The 25,795-nt window shown below is 38.2% G+C and overlaps 1 protein-coding gene across 6 annotated transcripts; it reads left to right on the top strand.

Moving 5' to 3' along the window:
* The first annotated feature begins 674 nt into the window (after window positions 1-674).
* Window positions 675-25,780, top strand: NEK5 (NIMA related kinase 5). Of its 6 annotated transcripts, XM_053971216.1 has the most exons (24): window positions 1,066-1,265; window positions 1,925-2,065; window positions 3,795-3,891; window positions 5,258-5,355; window positions 7,330-7,413; window positions 7,521-7,591; window positions 8,727-8,813; window positions 9,865-9,919; window positions 11,913-12,113; window positions 12,207-12,288; window positions 13,762-13,898; window positions 17,135-17,334; window positions 18,631-18,697; window positions 19,038-19,157; window positions 19,443-19,526; window positions 19,626-19,730; window positions 20,618-20,698; window positions 21,517-21,585; window positions 22,348-22,471; window positions 22,635-22,760; window positions 23,773-23,904; window positions 24,528-24,642; window positions 24,863-24,903; window positions 25,022-25,082. In XM_053971216.1, the coding sequence occupies exons 2-23, from the start codon at window positions 1,949-1,951 to the stop codon at window positions 24,864-24,866; spliced, it is 2,256 nt and encodes a 751-aa protein (XP_053827191.1). In that variant the 5' UTR covers window positions 1,066-1,265; window positions 1,925-1,948; the 3' UTR covers window positions 24,867-24,903; window positions 25,022-25,082. The 6 variants fall into 6 exon arrangements, with proteins under 6 accessions (XP_053827188.1, XP_053827191.1, XP_053827187.1 ...); XM_053971213.1 differs by lacking the exons at window positions 1,066-1,265; window positions 24,863-24,903 and adding an exon at window positions 675-743 and having other exon boundaries at window positions 25,022-25,780; XM_053971212.1 differs by lacking the exon at window positions 24,863-24,903 and having other exon boundaries at window positions 25,022-25,780.
* The last annotated feature ends 15 nt before the right edge of the window (window positions 25,781-25,795 follow it).

Here is a 25,795-nt window from a genome sequence, read left to right on the forward strand (position 1 = left end):
AATATATACCTATGTATAAATGATCCTTGGCATATTATGGGAAACATTTAGCTATGATAAATAGTTGAGACTTTAGTTCGTGCAGTTATTAATCCCCTGAAAATTCTTTGAGACTGAACTTTTGCCTTGATTAATTGAAAAGAGTTTTTTTATATGCCACTGCATGTGTGAAAGGAAGCAAATATATTAATGAATAAGGACAAATTTTCTGACTTTGATCGGAGATATGCTCTTGCTGCAGAGAGTGCTATGAGCAGTGTCAAGTCTGGGCTCTGTTCTGGTTACTGGGTAATAGACACTTTACAAGAAAAAGGTGGCAAGAGAGAGCACAAATGCTCTTGGCAGAGTTCTCCTGGGGAAGCTGTCCCAGACTATGTCCCTGTAATAAATAATATTAGGAATAATACACAAGGAAAGCTTTAGGAAATCTGTAGTTCTGGCGTAGAGCCAGTTCATACCTCACCTCACCTCCCCTATTGCACGTAGGCTGATACGTGAGTTTCCACCAAGGATTCACGACCTTGAGGTAGTCGAGAATTCCTTTCGGGCCACCCCACTCCTACCACTGACCATGCAAACCACAAGTCTGTGTCCGTGGGAGGGAGGGGCGGTTTGTGTCAGGGAAAAAAGGCTCCTGCCGCTCTCGGAGGGCGCTGCAAACGCCACTCCTCTGGCGGGGCGCGGAGCGGGGCCGGCTCCTCCCCGCGGCCGGGCGAGCTCCGGAGGTGGCTGAGCGCACGCAGGTACCGCGTCCCCCCGCCGTCCCCGGCCGCTATCGGGGCTGGGGCCGGCCGAACCGAGCCGAGCGGGGCCGGGCCGGGCCGGGCCGAGCAGGTCCGCAAGGCAGGCCCCGGCGAGGGCTGGCCGCCGGCGCGTCCCGTCGCCATGGGGACGCAGGGCGGCCCGTCCGCGCCACTGCGCTGTGTCCGCCCGGGCCGAGCAGCGCTCGGGCCCCGCGGCACTCGGGGCAGGCGCTGCTGCCCGGGCGGCGCTGGCCCTGCCGCCCTCCCCGGAGCCCCTGTGCCTGGGCGCTGCCCTGCGGGCTGTCGCCTGTGGATGCGGGGCTGAGCCCGGGCGGAGCACGCCCCTGTGCGGGCATCTGTCCCCAGTGCCGCTTCTCACCTGTGGCTGCCGACAGGAGCTGGCTCTGACCCAGACACCGAAATCCCAAATGTCCCAAGGTCGCCCTGCTGGCCCTGCCAGTGGCCCTCGGCGGCTGCCAGCGATGGAGCCTGTTGCAGAGCTTGCTTGGCGGGGAACGTCTGGTATCGGAGCAAATCTCCCTTGCTAAAGCTCAGAACAAGTAATAACAGTTTTGTACTGTTTGCTCATATTTAGGTGTGCAGCTTTGCCTGTGGAACCACTGCAAGTACCCAGTGACTTCAGTGCTCCTCGCAGAGGTTTCTGCACTACCGCTGATGCCTGACTTCACTTGGCCATGGTCTCTTGACACTTCTCATTTTGTGAGATCTAACTTTACTAGTGTGATCACACTATACTGGTGTGATCTAATGGACAACTTTAGATCACACTAGTATTAACTAAATCAATATGGAATAGATTTTTTTTTCCATTAAAAGATCAATTACACAGTATTATTCCATTCACATGGATGGAATGTCAAATTTCACAAAATCGTATCATAATCCTACACAGTACTCTGTACTTCCTTCCCATGCATTAACTGTAGGGTACACTATGCTTTTCTTTATGAGACACTCTTAAACTGTCTGCTTATTAAAAGTTAAGATTTGCAATAATTTGCATACTTCTAGGACATTATGTTTTTAGAAAGAATCAACATCAGTAATGTTATAAAAAGTAATAAAAATGACAGTCCTAAAAGGTAGTGCCTATTTCAGTAGCACAAACTCAGATGTTAAAGTACTATGTGCAGTACTAATTTGGGGAATTTTTATTTTAGCCACTGCTCTAAGAAAAATACATCATGGATAAATATGAACTCATTAAACAAATTGGAGAAGGATCTTTTGGCAAAATATTCTTGGCAAAAGGAAAAATGGATAATGAGCCGTGTGTTATCAAAGAGATCAATTTAACTAAGGTAAAACAACAAAACCTGAACTATATTTACCAGATTGTGCTACTTGCATTTAGGTGGGTGTGAACATAGGTTATTTTTTATCCTCTTTGTAGTTCCATCTCAGTTATATAGAGCTAAGCTTTCCAAAGTCTGTATCCTTTGCGAGTTTATTATTTTAAAAGCATAGATGAAATACATATTTTGATATTAAGTCTTTGCCTTTTACTGCATTTTTTTTCTTTTCAAAGCTTCTTTCTACCAACAATGTTTGGCACTGCCTAACTCAAATTCAGCTATAGTTGATTCAACTGCAATGAAAATATTGCAACTAAAGTAACAAATCACAATTCTGTGGTAAATTTCTCTGAGCTTTTTAATTTCCTTGTTTCCCACATCCATATTTTCACTGATGAGTAATTCACAATGGAGTCTTTCCAATTCTCATTTATGTTTATGGCAGTTCAATTAATCTCGTCTGATTTTAAGTTTCTGTTCTGTTGCTGTCAGCAGTTGAGCTGCTTGCCCAGATACCCTTACAAGAACAACAAGAGAATTAAGTCTTTTTAGGAAGCTGTTGAACACATGTGGCTTCAATTTCTGATTTAGAACTAGCTCAGTTGGGCCATGAAACTTCTGCCTTCCTTTCCACTGACTGCAGAGGCAGCTTAGGGCCACTTGCTCGAGTGTTGGGGGAATACCACAGCTGGATCTGGTTCCATAAAGGCACTTAAAATCTCTGTGATTTCAATACGGGGGTTTTAACAGTCAATTTCAATGAGTGCCTACATGCTTTTGACAGGTCTGTTGCTATTCTGGGCCACCCCAGTGAATTTCTAATATATTAGAGAATTACAGTAGGAGAATGAGTTCTAGAAAGAGCTGTATGTCTTCCAGATTCAAACCTGGAAAAGCTGATACATCAGTAATGACAGCTAAATGGAAAAATGAATAGCTTCTCTCTCTGCTCGTGACCAAAAAATCCCATGCATTTCTAATCTTAGATTTTGATGTACAACTAGAAGAATGGCTGCTAATGAAATGTTACTGTTCAAAAATCAGAAGCTGGAGACAGAAAATTGCTACTTTGAAGTAAAAAAAAAAGATTTAATATGGTAGAGTGTGTTTTATTCAGTTACTGATTTTTGAATCTTTAAGGATTACATTTAAAAATATTTCTTAAGAATGAGGGTAAGAAACTTTACAATACAATACAAGAGGACATTTTGAGGGATAGATACTCAGAGAAATTAATTTTTAAGTAGTATTGATGGAAGTGTCATTATAATAAACTAAATAGTAGTTTTCCATTAATGTAACAGGGCAAGGAGTTTGCCTGAAATGTTACGAGAACAAGTAATACCAGTAAAATGAAGGATTTTTTTCTTCCTTTTCTTTGATCTTTTGACATCATCCCTATTAGCATTACAGAGTCATCTACATCCATACTCTTCAAATTCTTAAGGGAATTGTTTAACTTTAGAGTTTAAATTCTTTAACTTGTTTAAAGGTATACATTTGCCTGTTTGTAAAATGTTGAAATTGGGTTTGACTTCAGTAATGTTCCAATACACTTTCAAACACACGCTGCAAATTTTTTTAATGTTATAGATACATCATATTTTATAATATTTCTACATCATCTTGATACACTGTATTTTGTATTAGTGGGAATAGTTTGGTAATGATGTAACTATTTTTGAAAAGGGTTAAATATATAATTGCTAGCATTTACTTTCTTAATTCTTTGTAGATGCCTGTGAAAGAAAAAGAAGCCTCTGAGAAAGAAGTAATTCTTCTGGCCAAGATGAAGCATGCAAACATTGTAACCTTCTATGCTTCTTTGCAAGGTTTACTTTTAACATTTCTGTTTTAATTGTGGTGAAAGGAGTCGAAGGCAGAAAACCTACCTTGTTAGTGTTGACCATCCTTAGCCCTGTCCCTAATGCCTTACTTAAACATGGGGAAAGGTCTCAACTCCAAGAAATGACACAAGGCATCAAATTTAGGCATCACTTGTGTTTTTCACATGTGTGAGTGGGTACTTGGTATGAATCCTAGATCCTGAGGTGTCTGTACTGTCCAAGTTGAACTTTAGTCTTGATTTGGTATGGGAGTCCAGAGTTTAAGGGGATTTTCTAGGAGTTTCAATAGAAGAGAGCTTTTGATTATAGCAAGGAATAGGCCGATCAAAATAGGACAAAAGGCTGATGAAATAGGCAAGAAATAGAATGATCATTTCATCTGATCTAACCTTGGGTTCCTCATATTTTTTTTATCCACATAAGATACATATGACATGATATGATTATGATACATACATCATATATGCATGCACACATATTCACATACTTATGTACGTGTATACATACATACAGACAAAACAAGCAAGCACAAAAAGAGGCCATTAAATAGAAATGCAATCTGTTAGTCCATCTGAAAATATCTTTCAGCATCTGGAATGTAAAAACAGTATTGTCATTTCATACCTTGATATAGGACTGTCTTTTCAGTGATCCAGTATCAATCTCATAATGCTGTGCTAGCCTTTTTTCTTCAGATGTATTTTGAATTATCACTCAAGGATAAAGAATTCTTCAGGACTGAAAGAGATAAAAGGAATTCTATTCACCATGAAAGCTAATTCCCTGTATTTTTTCTCTGACATCTGCCATAAGTAGTGCCTTATGTCATAAAAGCTGTAGTTGCAGCTTCTGTTCAAATTTTTCACTGTGACCAGGACTGTAAATATTTTAGGCGATATGTAAATCAGATAGTCTTCTAGCCCCAAAGAGGTAAAAATAGGTTGAATTTTTCCATTAAGCAGGCCCTGCTGTTTATTTTTGCTTTTTGGAATATTGTCTACTTTTAACTTTTTCCCTAAGCCTTACTGCATACTTAGTTATTGAGCAAAAAAAAACCTGAACTTTGAAGCATTCTGCTAAGTTTCCTGTAAGAACACCTGTCAGTGGGGTCTCTTGTGGATTTCCTCGTGTATTTAATATTTTGCTGAATCTCCATTTAAATATACTTTCACATCTTATTTTTGCATCAGGTCTCACTGGAAGTATCCATTTTTTCTCAGTCTTTAAAATGGAGGAGTAGGTGGAGGTTAACTGTTACCTTTTGAAAGAAGGACTGTAAAAATAAAAATAAGTTGTTGCTGTGTTAATGAATAATACAGGAATGAAGGCAAAATTATGCTTTTCCTTTCAGAAAAGAACAAGCTATATATTGTGATGGAATACTGTGATGGTGGAGATTTAATGAAGAGGATAAATATGCAGCATGGAGTGCTGTTTGATGAGGACCAGGTGAAAGACATTTTCTTTAGAGGGAAGAACATATTATGTGAAACACGTGGTTTGAATTATTCAATAATAACTGAACTTTTAAAGAAAACTATGGTAATTTTAGTTGGAGTGTAGGAAAGTTTTTTAGCACTCTTTAAGATCAGAAATTAATTCATTAGGAGTATGATGATGACTTTTTTAATGCCCCCTTCCTCCTATTGCTCTTTGCATCGTAGATGTACTTTTTCTTTACATTAGTAGTATATCCATTAAACCATGAAGACCTTCTTTTAAATAGTGCTTTTCAATTATGGGGAGGATGTATTATATACAAATTCTTAATTTGTTGGTGCTATTTGCATCATGGCATATCCTTCTTTATACTGAAGTCTGTGGTAAATCTCTCGTTCATTTCATTTCATTTCATTTCGGTCAAAACTTCTCTGATGCCATTTAAATTGTTAAACCAGAACAGAGAAACAAGCCCAGATATTTGGCTGCTTTTGGGCCATGTTTATGTATATTATATTTTGCAAATAGGTGAGTATGATAAGTATTGCAATTCACAGAAGTAGATTTTCCCACTATTCCTTACTTATTCCTTTATTTTTTACTAACTCCTAGCTTTCTGAAGGAAATTTTCTTTATGTAGGTATTAGTGGACTGAACTCTGGGGTTATTTAGTCATAAATAAAATCTACTTTTGCAGGAACAATAAAATTTTGCTTAGAAACCAAGTAGATACTATCCAACCTGCTAGTGAAAATATACTCTAAGGCATAACATTGAAGGAAAAAAAAAAGCATTGTGACTTTTCTTTTTGCTTTAGTAGTGAAAGAGGAACTCCTTGGTGGAGAAGTCAGTTGAAAGTGAATTACTGGTTCAGTAATAATGAATGTTAAGATCCCATTGGGAGTCATACTAAAGGCAGAGAGAACATGAAAGAAAACAAAGAGAGGACAAACATACAGATCATGAAAGCACAAAGGAGAGAACCAACACACAAATCCCTTGACAATGTCACAGAAAAATACATATCCAAAGCAAGGCGAAAGAAATACAGATAGAAGAATGAATTATAGAAACTAAAGATACATCTGCTGATCAAAGAAATGAAAGCAAATTTTCCCAGTTTAACGTAGTAGTGTTAAAATATCTTTATATTTTCAAATGTACTTCTGAGAAAGCCTCATTAGTGGCATCAGCCCTAATCAGGAGATTATCCATTTAATGGTAAGCATTGCTAAATAGAAGGTTATTGCTTGAATCAAAGTCTTTCATGTGCATGAGTTTTCCTAAATAGAGAAGCATATCAGCAGGTTGTAGTTTTATTTCTGAATTTAGTCCAAAGGCCCTTATTTAAGAAGATATTTGTATATTGGAAGTTAAATATATGGTGAAAAGCTGTACTGGGACAAGGATAAAGGATAAACACATGCGCTTACTTATTACGCAAGTTTCTTCATAGCTCGCTTCTTTCACCACATTTCGGTCCTTCATCTTTTTTCTCTCTTTTTTTTTTTTTTTTTTTTTTTTTCTTTTCTTTTTTTGGTTCCTGGATCACATTCAGTAGGACTACAAGTACTACAGCTGGGTGGTATGACTTCCATCACTGAGGATTAAGAAGCCACTTCCCAATTCTGTCTTAGTTATTTGCACTCCCTCACTTCTTAAAGAAGGTCTCTTATTCTTACTTTCCTTTGGCGTGATTCTTCAGTCCTTGTTCAAGTGCATGTCCTGGCAGAGTCAGGGAAAACTTGATGGTGATAAGGGAAGTGGGGTAGGTATCTATTTTCATTTAGTTTAGTGATAGCATTAAATGGAAAGGAACAGTCTATGGCATTAACTTTAAAAATACCTTTTTTACTGTTTCACATTGTATATGTTCAATATATTTTGGATTTTGTTGTTGTCTTTATTTCATATATTTCAGTAAGATGCCCCATTAGAGTCACACAAATTCATAGGTATCTACCTCTGTAACTTTCATTGCAGATTCTCACTTGGTTTGTGCAGATCTCCTTGGGCTTGAAGCATATTCATGACAAGAAGATTTTGCACAGAGATGTAAAAGCACAGGTAGTAAAACTGGCGCTGGAGAGGAGGTTATTTTGTCCTGTGAAACATATGCTTGAGAAGGCCTGCCATCTTTCATTATCACATACTATTTTTGGGTTTATTTGCAGAACGTTTTTCTTAGCAATAATGGAAAGGTAGCAAAGCTTGGGGACTTTGGCATAGCAAGACAGTTGAACAGGTAAGCATGGTTTTTAATCAGTCTGTGACCTGCACCAAACAGAAATGTTTGTGAATGTCCAGAACGCAGCTTGAACATGCAAATTGTTTGTGGATTGTACTTGCTGAAGGGGTCTGGGATACGAAGGGTCTGACATTACATTTTCTCCTGTCATCCTAAAACATGCCATTCTGCATGGAACCACAGATCTGTTTCTGGAGACACAGTTCCTGCTCATGTAGTTGTTGGTAATAACTTCTGCTATCTCATAAAAACAAAAGTGAAGAGCATTTAAAACTAAAGAGAGAATAAAGGAAGAGATTTTGGACATATATTGTGTGTCCTCCAAGACAGAGCCTATGTTAATTTTTTAAAAATACCCAGAATGGGCCTGAGAACATAGCATGGCTGGTCTTTTATCTGTATTGTTCTCCCAAAGGGGGAGGCCTTATCTTTAATGATTTTGGGGACAAGGTTGGCCTATCCTGTGTAGTGGCCAGGTATGGCCAAAACATGCCAGGGGGCATGATAACGACAGGAAAATGCTTAGATTTGATCTCTTGCTGTGCTTTTTGATTATCTTTGACAGAACTCAGCTCTCAGCATGTAAAGTACTGATGCCCAGAGTACCTTCCTTTGGAAGTGTTCTGGGCATACTTGCTGTAAGGATTTCTTCTACACAGGAGAACAGGACCCAGCAGATGGGAAGTACACCTCAGAATTTGAATGTCCAAGACATACATTTAAAAAAAATATGTAATAGGTTTATACAACAATATAATTGGAGCTTGACAGTACATTTCCTCCTGTAACCAGTGAATTAAGTTTCTGTGGTGAATTGACACTGTCTGGATGCCAGGTGTCCACAAAAGCTCTGTTACTCAGCTCCACGGAAGAGAGAAAATACAGTGAAAGGCTCATGGGCCAAAATGAGGACAGGGAATTGCAGTGCTTTCTGTTGAAGTGCAAACACTCTCCACTATTAAAATAGTGGCTCATTTTACACAGAACTGGGAATGCTGTAGTTTTTCATGGGGGTCCATTATTCAGCTATTTGGAGAGCAGAATTTTTTAACCTGTGGCAGATAAGTCTCTAGTTCAGTTGTTTGTCAACTTTTACAGAGAGTAAGCCTTTCTGTTCATTATGTTTCATTAGTACTACAGAGTTTGCCCATACCTGTGTAGGAACCCCCTATTACCTTTCACCTGAGATATGTGAAAATCGACCATACAACAACAAAACGTAAGTCTCTCTCTTTCCTTCCTACGTGTATGAGGATGTGCAGGCATGAAAGAACTCATTTTAGTAATATGGTTTAAATCAGTATTTGTGCAGAGCATGGGAATTTCTCATGGTCACCCTTTGTGAAGTTTTGTATTATTGTGTACAATGATGCACCTAATCATTGTACACAATAATACAAACAGCTACCTTATACTATACAACAATGTCAGTAGTATTTCGACTTACAATGTCTGAAATATAGCAATCATGACTTTGCTGTGATTAATCTACAGGGTTAATATATTTATAAATTTTGGCTTTATAAAATTACTTATACTTTAAACTCTCTTTTAATATTCCTTGTTAGTAGTGGTGGGAAATGTAAACCAGTATTTTTTCCCTTTGCTTAATCTGCTTCTTCATCAAATGCCAAATGTATCTCATTTCCAAGATGTAATAACCCATGCATCTTTACAGTTCCAAGTTAATGAATTTTTGATACACTCATTTATTATTTATAAAAACACACTAAAATGAAAGCTGCTAGTTTGGCTGCTTTGGAAATTTGCAGTAGCCAGTTGCAGGAAAGACAAATAGGTCTGAGGCTTACCACGAAATACCAGATGAGAAGCACTGCAAAGTCAGGAGGTGAGCGGGCCTAGACCCTCTTCTCTGTGTGTGGAATGTGATCAACACCAAATGTTCTGGAGCTCAGAGCAGCATCTCAGCTCTGAGGTGCTATTCAGACAAGTTTACTCTTGTATTGTCTTCTCAGCTGTCAAATCAGCTTTGTCTTTCATCCTGCTAGATATATTAAGCAGACTTCTTGTATCATGTGCCTTTTCCAATTATAATGATAAAATCTAATTAGATACCATAGAAACATTGCTGCCACAACAAAAATAAATTTCTAGTTGTTTTTTTTTTAGTGCATCTTAAGAAAAAAAAAATTGCACCAGTCTATGGCAGAATAATGGTAATAAATTTGGAAGCTGAGAAGAGGTACTGACTACATGGATGAAAATATTGTAGACTTTTCACTAAAACTTTAATTACTTCTTATTCACAGAGATATTTGGTCTCTTGGCTGTGTGCTGTATGAGCTGTGTGCACTAAAGCATCCTGTAAGTACTGTAGAATCAGCTCATTATCATATTATTAGAAAATATAGTGATCACCTTGCAAAGCCTGTAGTAGTAATAGTATTCACAGTCAGCTACAAGAGTTATTTTCATCTTGTTTATTGATACTAGAGAATGACTGCTAGTATTTAACTTTTCACATTGTATCTGTTTTGTGCATAATAGAATAAAAAGTATTATGTTGTATTCCTATAACTTACATAAGCATGTACTTTGAACATATATTTGCTCTTTAAAAAATACAAAAATTTTTCAAGAAAGATGAACAATGGAAAGAATTAAAGACAGGTTAGGCTTAGGTGTATAATTTTACTCATTTCTTTTTGAAAAAACCAGTCTATACTTATTAAAGAACCTAAACCCCACATTTCCCCCGAAGGTGGTTTAACTCCCTGGAAGAATTTTCCTAAAGGAAATGTATTTTGTTTGAAAGCACATTTATGTCAGAAAATAACTGAGATAGCATCTTCAGGAAGTTGTGTTGTCCTCAGCCTGATCTGAGCCTCAGGTAATCCTCAACTTGTGACTATTACATGGAGAAGGGAACACAGCAGAAACTAATCTTGACAACAGGAAAAGAATTAGATTCCCGGGACTAGCAGATGTTGACTTTTTGCTGAGCTTGGATGTGGGAGAAAGTAGAGCAGCACTAACAGAGCAATTGTGCTGAACTACGAGCAAGGAGAATACTGCTGAGGAAAACTGCTGTTTTCACAAAGTGGCAAAATATGAAACATTACTTTGTATGAATATTAGGTGTTTTATTCTGTATTGCTGCCCACAGTTTCAGTGTGAGGGCAGTGACTCAATGCACATGTAGACAGGAAATGCAAGTGAGGCTAAGTTAAATTCAATTCTACCACTTTCAAAATAGCCACATAAATAAAAGGGTGATTTTAGAAAGAACTTGGGTTTTTTTGCCTAAGGACCTAAAATCTATAGTGATGCTGGCCTCTTAAGAGATCTAGTGAACTGAGAGGGCTGAATTATCTGACTGGCATCACTTGTTAAATGATCAGGATTGTATCTTCATTCTGGAGGGAGCACAGAATGCAGAGGCTTTTGGGTTAAGTGAGGTTTTGAAGGTGAGCCCTGTGAAGACAATATATGCAGATCTCTGTTGAACAGCTTTTGGCAAAACACATGATGTTTCATTCTGGAAAGATGGGCTTCTGTGTTAACTGTCTGACAGCAGAGGGTGAATAAAACTCTTCCTTCCATTAGACCTTTCAGTTGTGCAGCTGAAACCAGGAGAACGTAACCAGAAAACACAATCAGAGAGTGGTTATATTAATTTTCTGCAGAAAACCATGGTTAGCAAGGAAGGATTTGTGGAGGGATTCCACAGCATGGGGCTTCTCTCCCCTACTCCTCTCTCTGAGACCCCACCTGGAGTGCTGCATCCAGCTTTGCAGCCCCCAACAAAGGAAGGACATGGAACTATTGGAATGAGCCCAGAGGAGGGCCACAAAAATAATCTCTCCTACAAAGACAGGCTGAGAGAGCTGGGGTTGTTCAGCCTGGAGAAGAGAAGGCTCCAGGGAGACTTGGAGCAGTTTTCCTGTGCCTAAAGGGGACCTGAAAGAGATGAGGAAGGACTTTTGACAAGGGTATGTAATGATAGGACAAGGGAGAATTACTTTAAACTGAAAGATGGTAAACGTAGATATTAGGAAGAAATTCTTTACTGTGCGGGTGGTGAGGCACTGGCACAGGTTGCCCAGAGAAGTTGTGGATGCCCCATCCCTGACGTGTTCAAGGCCAGGCTGGATGGGGCTCTGAGCAGCCTGGTCTAGTGGAAGGTGTCCCTGCCCATGGCAAGGAGGCTGGAATGAGATGATCTTTGAGGTCCCTTCCAACCCAAACCATTCTATGACTCTGTCAACAAGTACCTATTTTCAAGTTGGGGTGTCTAGTCCATCATTCTGAACCAGCAATACTTACTGTCCTCTTTTCATTGTTTTCCCTAATTAAGTTTCAAGGCAATAGTTTGCATGAACTGGTGTTGAAGATTTGCAGAGGACGTTTTCAACCAGTGTCTCCTAACTATTCCTACGAACTGAGGATATTAATTTCCCAATTGTTTAAAATATCTCCGAGAGATCGACCATCCATCAATTCTATTCTAAAGAAGCCCTTCTTGCAGAAACTTGTTCTCAGATATCTGCCCCCTGAGGTGAGTGACTGTGCTGCTGCCTGCTGAGACAAAATAAGAATGAAAGTAGCATAAACAGTTCTATCAGTTCTATCAGATTGTTTTTTCTCATAGGTAGCGCAGGAAGAACTCAGTCACACTGTGGTACATAGAAAAAGGCCTTCAGCATCTCACTCTAGAGCCAAGCAGATACAAGGTAATGATGATAATATTATGTATCATTAGTTCTAGAATAACATTTGTTAGTTACCATACAACTGTTGGCTGTAACTTTCTCCAGCAGTCTTTACTGCACATTTGGATGAAGGGTTTCACCCAAAGCTAAAAGTAAATAGAGGAGAGAACTACAGCAGCAGAACCATTCACCCAGGCAATGCACTGCTGTGCTGTTCAGGGAAAGACAGCTTTGACACTAGCTCATCAGGTACAGTCATCTAGAAGAGCTGCCATAGGAAAGTGCTGAAACATTAATCTTAGTTCTTTAAAAAATAGAACTTCCAAAAGTGAGAGGCTTTGGTCTAGTTTATGTCCATCACATGAAAAACATCCTTACTGTGTGAAAAAAGCATAAATCTTGCAAAACACGTTCCATAGTATTTTACAAAACAACAAAAAAGTATTTTCCAGAGTCTCATAAATTTTATTAAATTTAGACAGTGAACTCTATTTTGATGTAGTGCCCATTGATAGATCAGATTATGTATGCAGTTTCTAAGAAAACATGAATGAGACTAAATCTATGTCTATGAACTGTTGACTATCTGGCGTGTTTCTAGCAGTGTAACTTTGTTCTAATTCTATATTCTTCATTATATCACAATGGGTCCTCAAATTTTCTTTGGGATGTTAAAACAGTTCTGTGAAAATAACCTATGTAATTACTTAACAACACTTTGGACTCTCCTCCTCCCACTGCCCCTCCCACCCCCCCCAAAAAATATTCATCAGTAGTGTAGGAGCCCATGTTATTTTGAAAATTACTTTCTATGAGGTTTATCTGCCCACACAACCAATGCAATTTGGACAGAAGCCTGAACAACTAAATAACTTAAGCACTTAAACTCTCTGATCATTTAATCATAGTTTTAATACAATTTATCTCCCAAACATGATACTCTAACAGTCAATACTTATGAAAGGTTTAAAATTCACTTTGAAAGTACTTAACCCAAGAAAGGACACTGCTTTTCATTACTGCATCTAAAATATTTGCAAAATACGATAACTGACCAAACTGGAATGGTCTGTACTTGTATTCTCCTACATGGGAAACTGATAAGGTAGATTTTTCACTTTTCAGCCTTTCTTTTCAGATTTCACAGGTACTACAACATTGCCTAGTGATTTGTAGAGCATGGAGGGTCTGCTTTAGAAAGGGAATGCCTAAACAGAGGCACCAGAGCCTGTGAATTAGACCTCCTGTTTTCTGTTCTTGGAACTAGCATGAAATCAACACTCCAGTTTTAAAGGTCTCCCTCTTATTCAGTGTGCTGTGCAAAACTATGTGTGGTATGGTGTGAGGTATGGTGATGATGGTGAAAGGATGTAAGGAATGTTTACTAACCTGTCAATGTTAGGTGTGGGCATCCTGCTATGGTTTGCAACCACACGATCATTAATCATGTAGAGAGCACAGAATGCAATTTTATAATCTCTTATTGTTAAAAAGCATATAAACTTCAGAAAACAAGAGTCCAGGACCCAGTTTCTCTGGAATCTGGAATAGTGATGCCTTTCAAGAAACAAGAATTATTTCAAAGAAATGCATGGAAGCCTCCTTCAAGAGTACAACAGTCTATTATTCAGGTACTGTGTATCCACATTCTCATATATATATATATATATATTTATACACACACACACACAATCATCTTCAGAATTATACATTATTACACACACACACACACACTCTTCAGAAAGCAAATGCCTCCACTTAAAAAGTTACTTTAAAAGGTTTAAGACATTAAGATGTGTATTTAACTTAATGCCTATGCTAAGACAGTAGAGGCTAGTTTGGTCTAGACAGTTAAAAGTGCCTGAATTCTCAGAAGAGATGTTTTGAAAGCCTAAATGGGAAATACTGAATCTAGGCTGCTTTGGTATGGTACTTTGTAACAAAAGGATTCAGGCATGCTTAGCATTTATGTTTGCACAAAGACAAATAAGCTCTGTGTTTGCATTTTTTGCTACAGAAGCAAATACACTGATCCTGTTACTTCTGCCCTTCTGACAGCAAAATCACCAGCACTCACTGCCATTGCCTCAGATACTTGTTACTGACAGACTTCTCCCAAATGCAAGCCTAGTTTTTCACAACCACTTTGTCTCTCACTTGTTTTCCCCCCTCTCCTTTCCTCAGGCAGGGTATCAGCTGTATGCTATGCCCAGCTTCTTTCTTAGCATCACTGCACACATTTCTGTTTATCTTTAAGAGCATGCAGTAGTACCTTGAATACTGGTGAACATAAGCACGGCACATTTAGGATCTGGGAGCCCCCAGATCTGCACTCTGCAGTTACATGAGCTTAACTGCTGATAGGGAATGTGGAATTCCCAGAACTGCACCCATCATGCAATCACTATGATTAATACTGGCCCTATGTGGAACATTGGACTTCATTTTCCTCACAGTTTCATTTGTGCCAATGCAAATCCAGAGATGGATTAAGTGGGAAAGGTGGTTTCCTTTCACTGTGCACTGCTATAATCAAAGGCAGAATTTTGTCCACAGTGTTTTGACCTACACTGGGAACATTTCCACATTCTTTCAACATCCAAATAAACAGCGTGCAGGGTTTCAGGGACACTTGCATAGTGACATACTTTGAAGATGTTGCTTCAGGATTCACAGAATCACAGAATGGTTGAGGTTGAAAAGGACTTCTGGTCATCACCTTGTCCACACCCCTGCTCAGGCAGGGTCATCTAGATCCAGTTGTCCAGGACTATGTCCAGTTTGCTGTTGAATATCTCCAAAGATGGAGACTCTAAATCCTATTTGGGCAATCTGTGCCTCACCCTGAATCACTTTCCCTCACAGTGAAAAATATGTTTTCTGATGTTCAGAGGGAACCTTCTGTGTTTCAGTTTGTGCCCATTGCCTCTGGTTCTGTCACTGGGTACCAGTGGAAAGTCTGGTTCCATTCTCTTTGCACCCTCCCTTCAGGTAGCTACAACCATTGATAAGATCCCACCTTCAGGCTAAACAGTCTGAGCTCTTTTAGCCTTTCCTCATAGGAATAATGCTCCAGGCCTTTCACTGGACTTTTTCAAGCTTGTAACTGTCTCTTTTGTTCTGGAGTGCTCAGAATTAGACACAGCACTTCATGTGTGGCCTCACAAAGTGCTGAGTAGTGCAAAAAATCACCTCCCTTGACCTGTTGGGAATACTTTTGCTAATGCAGGCCAGGATGTCATTCACCTTTTCAGCAAGGGCACATTGTTGGCTAATGGTCAACTTGTTGTCCACCAGGCCTCCCCTTCTTCTCTGCCAAGCTGCTTCCCAGCTAGATGGCTCCCAGCATATACTGGTGCAAATGGACTTTGCACTTCCATTGCTGAACTCCATGAAGTTTCTGTCATCCCATTTCTCCAGCCCTTTGTGGTCCTTTTGGATGGCAATACAACCCTTTGGTGTATCAGCCACTCCTCCCAGTTTGGGTTATCAGTAAACCTGCTGAGGGTGCACTCTGCTGCCCTCTCCCCTGTGATCTAAATCATTAGTGAAGATGTTGAACTCTAGTTACTGGCCTTCAGCTGTGCTTCACCCTGTGATCACTACCCTCTGGGCCACTTTTCAAGCAATTTCACCTGCCTGCTCATCCTGCCCTCAACTCATCAGCTTCTCTATGAGGATTTTATGGCAGAAAATCAAAAGCCTCCAAGAAGGCAGTTGCCTGACAGGAAATATCCCCTTGTTCTCCCCTTGTCTGTCAAGCCAATCATTTAATTGTAGAATGTTAGTGAGTTGGTCAAGCATGATTTCCTGGTGCCTGCTTCACTAGTCACAGTTCTCAGTCCCCTGGCATTTATTTGGATAGCCAAATTTGTTCTTCCTACTGCTTGGGATTGCCATACTTCTGGAAACCATACTGTAAAAGCTACTCCACTGAGGAAGGAGATAAACGCTTCTTGGGGTTACTTTTTCCTCAGGAACTTTGCTGACAGTTGGAAACTTTCTTTTTATACAGATATGAATTTATATTCTACTGTAATCTGGACTGTACCACAGGTACATGAGCCTATTTTCAGTGTATCTATGAAGGAAAATGGGGAGGAATAGTTAATGTATTTACCATCTGTGAAAGTGATACTTAGATGCATTTACATTTATGTAAGAAAGTAAGCAAAATTTAGCTTTTTTCTCATGCACCATATAGTCTCCCACAATGGCAAAGTTTGTGGATGTCTGACCACAGTTATATCCTGTGGTGGCAGGTAGGTGATCATCTTCTCTCCATTGTTCTTATGAGAAATGGAAATGACAGTCTTGTCTCAAAGCAGAAATACAGGGATGTTTCATCACAGTAAGGGCTTTGAGAAGTGATAGCCCAACTCCCACATGCACGTTATCAAGAGATGTGAAATGAAGCAGCACAGTGCTCCCCTGAAAGCAGCCATCAATGTCTGTACTGTCCAAAACTATGTCCCAGGTTCCCCTTGCAATCACATGTCAAAATGAGGCTCTTTTGAAAATAATTCAGTGCTTTAGGCTCCAGAACAATGAAGTGACTCTAGGGCAAGGACACTACAGAGTACAAAGCCCTATGCTGACTCATTCACAACAATGTGGGCTGCTGCTTAATGACAGGAGCTGATGGAATAGGGGAGAAGGAAAAGGCAATGGTGAGATCACATAAGCCCTGAGAAGTTTGGAAGTTTCTGGGTTATATTTGGAAAGATTTGGAAAACTTACACTAACTATACCATAGACAGTCATATTACCATGCAACTCAGACTGGGGAGAAGTACAGGAGGTTAATTCAAACTTGTGCTGATACAAATGAGTACAGGTAAAATAACATCCTTTATTGTATTTTCAGCCACAGACCTCCAGATTTAATATGGCAGAAAGGCCAGGAAGCATTAGAGTACATGGTCATTATGGTCATTACTATGAGAAGCATGACAGCTTGCAAAGGAAAGCTAATGCACATTATGACCTTTCTCATATCAGCCAAAGAGTTGAAGATTATTGTAAACTAAAAGGACGAGTTGCATCTCCACCTCCACCACCCGACTGGTAAACATGTCACTCTATTTATGTCTACATTGTGTTTTTTGAGCTATTAGCCTTCCTGAGTAAGTAATGCTGGCGTAGCTGATTTAGTGGAATGCCTCCTCTGCTTTGTCTTTGATAATTTTTCTTTTTTTTTTTTTTTTCATACGTTTATTACACAACAACACAATTCCTGTTCCTGTTAATCTAGAAATTCCATCTGAATTGACCTGGTGTTTGACATTTCATTGTCAAAATGTCTCCCAAGTCTCAGCCCAGTCTTCTACTGGGTAAAAAGTAAAATGTAAGCTTTCTGTAGAATCTCTGATTATACCAAAGATAAACACTGTCTGTTCTTCACACCAGAATGAGAATAATAAAAAGATCAGAAGCAGTTCTGCAGTGAAGGGAACAGAGTGAGAGCAGGCCATGAAAGTGTTGTGGTTTTTTTTTTTCACGCAACACTTCTATCTCTGTTTCAGATAAAAAGACCCTTTCTCTAGCAGTTTATTTACTTCAAAGCTTTTCTGTTACAAAGGAGAGGTACAACCTTATAAGATTTCCTGTCCATTCTGTGACTGGCCATTTTAAATGTGGATGAACATTGAAAATGTTGAGGAAGAAATTTTGAATACTTCCAAAGCTTTCCTTTAAAGTTGACAGAATAATTAATTTTCATTCAACAACAACAGTGTTTAGAATGTTTCAGTTACAGATCTTCAAATTTAGAACATCTCTCCTGACCTGAATTTCTGGTGCCTTATTTAAGGACAGAGTCAATTCAGTTTGGCTCCCTGTGGCACAAGTGGATTCCCAAGGTAGGAAATTAAATAAATGGGAAACAGGGAGCTTACAAGTGACTGATGGTTATTTTATATCAAAAAGCAAAGGAAAAGTTTCAAAACTACAAAAAGTTTGACTGATCGAATTGGGCACAGAGGAGAAAGACAATAAAAAGGTTGCTGAATATACAGCCTCCATTCTGACAATTTTCACTCATTTTGAGGATCAGGGAAATCAATTTTGTTTTAGTTAATGCTTTCAATACCATTTATCAAATAAAAGTTGGAATGGCTTTGCTGCACTCTTCAAAAGACTTAAGTAACTGAAGTAATAGGAAAGGGAATGCCTGGAAAGAATGTTTCCTTCTTTTACTCTTGTGCCATATTTATACTTATTTCATCCACATTGATGTATTCATGTAGTACAAAGAAAGTTCTGTTTGTCGTATGTGGTAGAACCTATAGAGAATTATTTGTGCAAAAGTAGCAAAGTCTGTGAAATAAAATGTAGTATATGTACATCACTTTCTTTTCTCAGGACTGCAGAATTTCTTCAAAGGCGGTTTGAAGCCCAGCAGTACAAGATTAAAGTGGAAAAACAGATGGTAGGTAAATGTTGAACCATAGAATAAAATCTGTAGAGGAAGGAGAATGAAAATCCAAAGATTAATTGATGTATTTTGAATAGCAAACTGTAACACTGTCAGGTAGAAGGATTTGCTCTAGCAAATTCTCTGATCTGCTCTGCAATGTTCATCCTGAGGTTTTATTTCCTCATACAAAACTGTAACAATGTAAAATTCTACTGTGACTTTTCCCTCCAAAAACGTACACTTGCCTTTACTGCATTCTTCAGTGAAACAGGGAGAGTAATTGAGTGAGCGCTGGAGGAGAGGATTCTAAATGAAAACTCATTTGCTCTGGGATTCCTTTGTACATCCACAGGGACTGCGACCATCCTCTGCTGACCCATATCATGAACAAATACAGCAGCAGAAAACAAAGGAAGAGCATCTCAAGAACCATCAGCAAAACATGTCTAGAAAGAATGAAATGAAAGAACAGGTAAATTAATCTCTTCCTTAATTGCCTAAAACTCTCTTCTTCTACTCCTTGACAATAGTATTCCTGGCATAAGAGTTCTTTTTCATCAAGTTCTCTTTTCCATCATCGATTCTTTTCCATTATTTTCCCATCTTTTACTGGAGAAACAATATACTTTTATAGTTTTAGTTTTGGGTGACAGAGAAAACAAACTGATACTTCTGTCTTGTGTGAACATATAAAAATACATTTAATCTTTCTATATTTGGTTTATTAAAAACATTCTATCCTACTGTTCTTTAATAGGAGTATTTGAAAGAATTGCAGAAAATTCGGGAAGAATACCACAGTGATATAAGAGAATTCAGAGTCAGAGCAGGAGTACTCCAGGTAACAAAGCTCAGACATATGGATACTCATATTTACTTTTTTATGCTAAGATACTTTATTAGGAGTTGAAATGAACATTTTTTAAAAAACATTCCTTAGGAGGACCAGAAAGTACAAGATAAAACCTATCTTGTGAGGCAAGGGAAAGCTGAGCACCAGTCTGAAAACAAAGATATATCCAGAATAGGAGAAGAATCACTTCAGGTATCAGTACCATCTCCATCTGAATAGATCTTTCTGAGCAAGTCCCACACTGTCTTTGATTCATTCTCTGGGACAAATCTGTCAATATCAGTAGTATCCTCCTCAGTGATCCTGGAGCTGACTTTTACTAAAATGAATTCAACCACTTGATGAAATAAAGCAGGTTATAGGCAGCCAAATTAGGAGAGAATTTGGATTCCCAGTGATTTAATGGGAAATGCATGATAATAAAAAAGAAACATTAGATTTTGGGCCTGCTTGGTGTCACTTTGTTTCACGGGCTCTCCATCTTTTGGAGAACCTGCATAAAAGTAAAATCTGTAAATTGTTGTGGTTTCTCCTGAGGCTGAAGGCATGCACTGATTGCCACAGATCACAGAAGAAGCTGTATACTATTGTTTACTTTGCTTTTCTCTGACACGTTCTTACGGGAGACATAATAATATGAAAAGGAGTAATTAAATATTTTTAGGTGTTGCCAGAAAACAAGATATTGCAAAACAGGGCTGTACTTTTTACAGGCATAGGTTTCCACTAAAATCTTGATTTTAGTCACTTCTAAAGTTTTCCAGAATGAAATGAGTCTGAGTCATCTTGCATGTGTTCATTAAAAATAAAAAGATGTATTATTTATATCTTGACACAGTACTGTATCTTTCTAACATGGGCTTTTGAAAAATCAGAGGCTTGCACTTTATGCAAGAATTTCTGTTTTTCTTTTTGCCTGATAAGCCAGAATTGACAGTGAACGGAATATTCTTAAAGATCTTTGTAAAGGAAATTCATTATTATATTTGCTATTAAAAGAAATCACTTTCTTTATGTGGTATACACATATTCAGTTACAAAGAGTGTAATTCAAACTGGTTTTCTTTTTCTCCTTCCAGGATATGGAGGAAAACGTTAAACAAGTCAGACTCCAGGATAGGCAAGACCAAACAATATTAGAAAAGAGACATAGCACAAAAGTATCCATCTTTACTGTTGTATTTTTTTAAAAAAAATCTTATTATATCTGTACATTTCAAATTACTGTGTTACTGTGGCAAGTCTGGAAATGAAGTTATTTGAGAGTCAATTAAGAGTGCTGGTTTTCTGTTTGTTAAAAGTTTATATCAGAAGAAAATAAATGAGCTTTTCTGACCATGTGAGGGATATTCCCTGTAGATAATCCCACCTAGTAATCAATCTCTACCTCCTCCTCCTTATATCAAACTGCATTAGTAGTGCATGGGAACTCATGTTTATTCAAAGTCTAAGTAAAGTCAAGTCAGAATGCTAATTTAAAATATTTTGTTATAAAATGTGATTCCATATATGGCTTTTTAAATCATAGAAGGAGGTGGGAATTGAATTAGAAATGCACATAGGGTACCAGGAATGTTTCTGACTGTAAGATCACTGTGAAGTGGACTAAAAGTCTTTTATGAAGTATTGTGTGGAAGAAGTACAGTGTTCAGTTTTAATTCTGGTTGACAACCAGCTGTAAGAACCAACTCTGTGTATTGCAACAATTTGAATTAAATACTTATCAAAGGCCCTTAAAATCAAAAGCAGATGCAGTAATTTTGCAAGATCACTAAAGGAAAAAGATTATATTTAAGGAAATGTTTTTGTCCAATGTGTTCAACTTTGATCTTCTTAAGCAGAAGAAAAACGTTGTTAAACAGAAGTTATTTTCAATAGAAGAATAATTTTCAAATTTGTAGTTCCATATAATCTGTGTACTTTTAATTAAATGCTTTTATTTATTAGAACAAATTAATAACATGTGAATTTTCTTTAGGGAGGAGTAAAATTTGAAATTAATTTAGATGTATGTTTTCCTGAGGAAGACAGCATTCAAGAAGCAGAGGTATATTTTAGTTATATTCACAGCATTTACATTAGAAATCTGGATCCATGACAGCTCCATAATCTAAGATATGTTTCCATTACCATCATACTCTGCCTTTGTTATAATGAAGTTTCCTATTGAGGATTTGTTGTCATGTTGCATATGTCTGCCCTTCTACGAGAGGATAATTGCTTAGAAGAAAACTGGGTGATACTTGGGTCAGTCTTTCACATGGAAAAATATGAAGGAGTGCAGATATTTAAATTTTCTAAAATGGGTTTGAGAGGAGGAACTTATCTCAAAACTGAATCAGTCTGCAAATGCTAAATTTAATTTGTAGATTGTTTTAGTACATTTCTGCTTCTTTTCAGAAACGAAACAGTATTGTATCACAAAGCAAGAACAACTACAGAGAATATTATGTTTTCATTTAGTAAAATTATATTTTTGGCTTATCAGCATGTAATAGCTACCCATTAAGATTTTTATTAGTATATTAAAAAAAATCCTAACAGCAAAAAAAATTATTTCTAGTATATATATATTTTAATTTATAAAGCACTACTTTGTCATTCTGTTGTTTCACATCTCTGTGGAGCCCCATGCAGCCCTCTGATGCACAAATCACAATGTGGCTTCTGAGTCCCGCTGCGTGACTTTTTGTTACACAATTTTCCTGTGCATACATGAGGTTGGCTGGCAAACACAGTAAAATGAGAAGGGATTAGCTATTGTACTGTATTTGTTTACTGTTTCCAGAGCAACTTATTGTTTTTTCAGGTATTAGATAAACTCAATGAGACTTTAACTTTTGTGGATGGTGAGAATCTTAAGGAGAAATTGGTGGACGTTTATGAAAATCATACAGACAGAGCTTTGGAAAAACTGTCTGACTACCCAAAAGGTATTTACTGGGGAAATGCAATGCTGAGTATTAATCCTGAAAACTACATAGGAGTTAGGTAAATTCAGTAACTCAGTTTATATCACATAATATTATAATCACACAGACATCTACTTTACAAAAAAATCGAAAGAACTTTGCCTCTTCTTTTTCTTCCCCTTAGAGTCCATACATGATGTGAAAAAACCCAGAAAACATTGGCAACCTGGAGCCCCTCAGACACTACTGAATTTTTTAGCTGGTGCTGATGTCACATCTGCATGTCCTACTATGGCTGGAAATGAACTTGGTGAGAAAGTTTTGGCTTTCAGTGAGCACCTAAAATTCAGACTGAATTCATCCATACCTGAATGTCCACATGATCCAGCAGGCTTTTAATTGCAGGACTTTGTAACAGCAGAGGTTATTGTACATGTTAAGTCATGGAAAACAGTTGTCATTTTCCCTTCTAACACTGCAAACATGTTGTGTTGCTCATACCTATCAAGAGCGCTGTGTTTTATGAATCACTCTGTGGCCTGGCTCAAAATGCCAATCTATTAAATTGATCATCACCACTTTCTCAGGCCTTGAGCTGATGGCACACAGGAGTGAGGGCAGTGAGTGCCAATGCTGTCCTGGAGCGTGGTGGAGTTCTGTTTTCCCTCTGCACACAGTGGCAGTGCCACCACTGTCACAAGTGCCACCTCACCCTGCGGTGGCTGTGGTGACGCTCCACGTGAGAAAAGTCCCTGTGGTTCTTACAGTGCCACTGTCTACATTCCCAGGCAGACAGGTATCTCCAGTGACTGGTTTCTGCAAACAAGGAGCTCTTCCAGCATTCCAGCATGCTCCACACACCCAAGATAGACAAAAATAACCTGAAGAGCTTGCATGGATAGTAAAGACAAAGCAGAATATTAATACACCACCTTTTGTTCCTTCTGCCTTAGATTAAAGACCACTGGGCACAAAAGAAACAGGAACTTTTTTTAAGCTCTTTCAAACCAAGAAGCCATCAAGTTTCAGAGCAAGGACTGCTCAGGGAGGCTGCACCTGCCCATTCCAGGTTTAATAAGAAGTTACTTAAGCATTAAAATCAGTGTTAAACATTTTTAGTGATGAGTAGTCCAGACCATTTTTCCCTATCCATCAGATAAAGTACTTATAAAAAAATGAGTATTCCATAAAGGAAAAAAAAGATTCCAGAATTGCACAAAAGGAAGCAATCAGTGTTGAGACTAGGAAAGTGTGAATCTGATGAAAGACAGTGCCAAGCTACAGTAATGCTTTAGTGACCTGAGAACCTTGCTGTTCTTCAGCTCACCATGTTATTCTGCCTGAAGACATCCCGGAAAACAGGAAGCAGTGGAAACAGACACCACCAGAGACACTCCTGAGCGTCTTAGCAAAAGCAGAGCTGTCTGATGATTCCTTAATCTGTTTTGAGGAAGGTAGGATGTTTTTCTTTAATATTTCTTCTACCCTTGGCAGAGGGTCTGTGATGAGAAACAACATTTTGAAGCAGTTGGCAATCTAGAAAAGCAGGGACAGACCTTCTGCTCTGTCCCTGAAGCACTGAGAGGCCTCTTTCAGGATGTTGCTGTTTTCAAAAGCAGGGAAAAGGGCAAGCCTACTCACTGGCTCTTACCTTCACATGTAATTCTTACCTTTGCTTGGGTAGACAGAGAAAAGCTACTACTGCCAGCAGGCTGGTAGGTACCACAAACCTGGAGCTAGCCCCTGCAACTGCTGAGGTTGAAGAACCCTGTAAAAAGCATTTATTCAAATACATACATGGTGACTTAAATGACAGTGGTGACCTTACAACAGGATCCATGCTGAGACAGCTGACACTGCAATTGATGCAAACTCACCTACACTGCAGCCCACTTTCCTAAGATAACACTGTTTAAAAAATTACATCTACTTTGCATCAACAGAAGTGTGACATTTATATTGTTGTAATTTGAACAACAACAAAACACCTCAAGCATTTATTTATTTGCTATTCCTTTACACATACTTTTATAGTTTTCTACTATATAACTGAAGGAAAGTTTCTTTTTCTTTGCAGAAGGGAGATTTACTCTGTTGCCTCCAGAAGAAAACAAGGAAGAGGATTCAGAAACATACTCTGCTGCTGATGTTGATGAAGGTAGACTTGAGCCAAGATCAGATGGTGAAGACACGTAAGTCAAGCACATCAGGAGAAAAATCCACACAACTGGACAGTTTTTTAGGTTGCATTGCCTAAAGTTTTTCTGTGTTCTTAAAAATTCATAAATAATACAAAGTCTGCTAATTTAACTTTTAATTCTGTAATTTGTCACAGACAATGCTGTCATTAAAAATTACAGCAGAAATATTAACATGGCCTTGCAGCTCTTTTCTCTTGCCTTTTAAATACAGGTAAACAATCTGACAGAGACAGAAGAAACAGTTCCCATTAGGTGTGTCACTTGTATATTATTTACAAAGTGTTTAAGGAGTCCTTGAATGGAGAAAGGTTTGCTATGAAATTATATTTATTATTTGCTATGAAATTATTTCTCTTGTTTTAATGTGCAGAAATTTTGAAGATTCTGAAGATGAACTCAGACATGAGCTGGAGGAATCTCTGGAAAAATTGTCAACTTCTCCAGCAGAAGAGTCTCACATCTTTTCAATAAGTAAAGGTCAAACAGATGAAGAGAAGATGAGTTTACCTGACAAACTTGGGAAATCTGATGATGATTTAGAAAATAATCATGGGTAATTTGGTGTTGATGCACATCATGAAAAAGAATTAAAATTAATAGAAGGCTGTGATTCTTTAAAGGAAAAACAAATCAGGATACTTTTCAGATGTCTGAACATTGAAAAATCCTCATCCAGACTGAAATGCTATTATATTCATCTATTATTCTTAACTACCTGGACATACCTGACAAGTCCTGCTTGAGCAGATTTCAGGTTGTGTACTCCGTTTAACCATTTTTGTGACTCTCCTAGTTCGTGTGTTTTATTTCCCTAGATAAATCAACTCCTTGTTTTAAGAATCTCTTCCAGCTTTTCATAATCAATGTGTACTGCCAGCACAGCTTTGTAATCTACAGTTTCATTTACATAGTACTGACCCTACGTAGTGACATCAGCTGCTCAGAAGTTTTATACAGTAGCAGTAAAAGGCTTTATTAGTGCCATGAGAATTGTGCATTCCCCAGTTCCTAGTAAAATATGTAGGTATGCAGGTTCTTCCAACCATGTTTTTTTCACATAAAAAATCTCATACAATCCAAGTGAATCTTAAATAAAGGGAAAACTACAGTCTGTAGTCTGATTTTAGCAGGTTTTTTTCAAAGA

This window comes from Vidua macroura, chromosome 2, assembly GCF_024509145.1.
Source record: "Vidua macroura isolate BioBank_ID:100142 chromosome 2, ASM2450914v1, whole genome shotgun sequence".
Taxonomy (NCBI): domain Eukaryota; kingdom Metazoa; phylum Chordata; class Aves; order Passeriformes; family Viduidae; genus Vidua; species Vidua macroura.

What these genes read in the sequence shown, in the direction of transcription:
- NEK5 (XM_053971213.1), top strand. Translation starts at nt 1,949, where the DNA reads ATGGATAAATATGAACTCATTAAACAAATTGGAGAAGGATCTTTTGGC. An exon ending in ACAGAGATGTAAAAGCACAG is followed by an intron (nt 7,414 to 7,520) that starts GTAGTAAAACTG and finishes GTTTATTTGCAG; the next exon opens with AACGTTTTTCTTAGCAATAA. An exon ending in AGATCAGATGGTGAAGACAC is followed by an intron (nt 24,643 to 25,021) that starts GTAAGTCAAGCA and finishes TTTAATGTGCAG; the next exon opens with AAATTTTGAAGATTCTGAAG.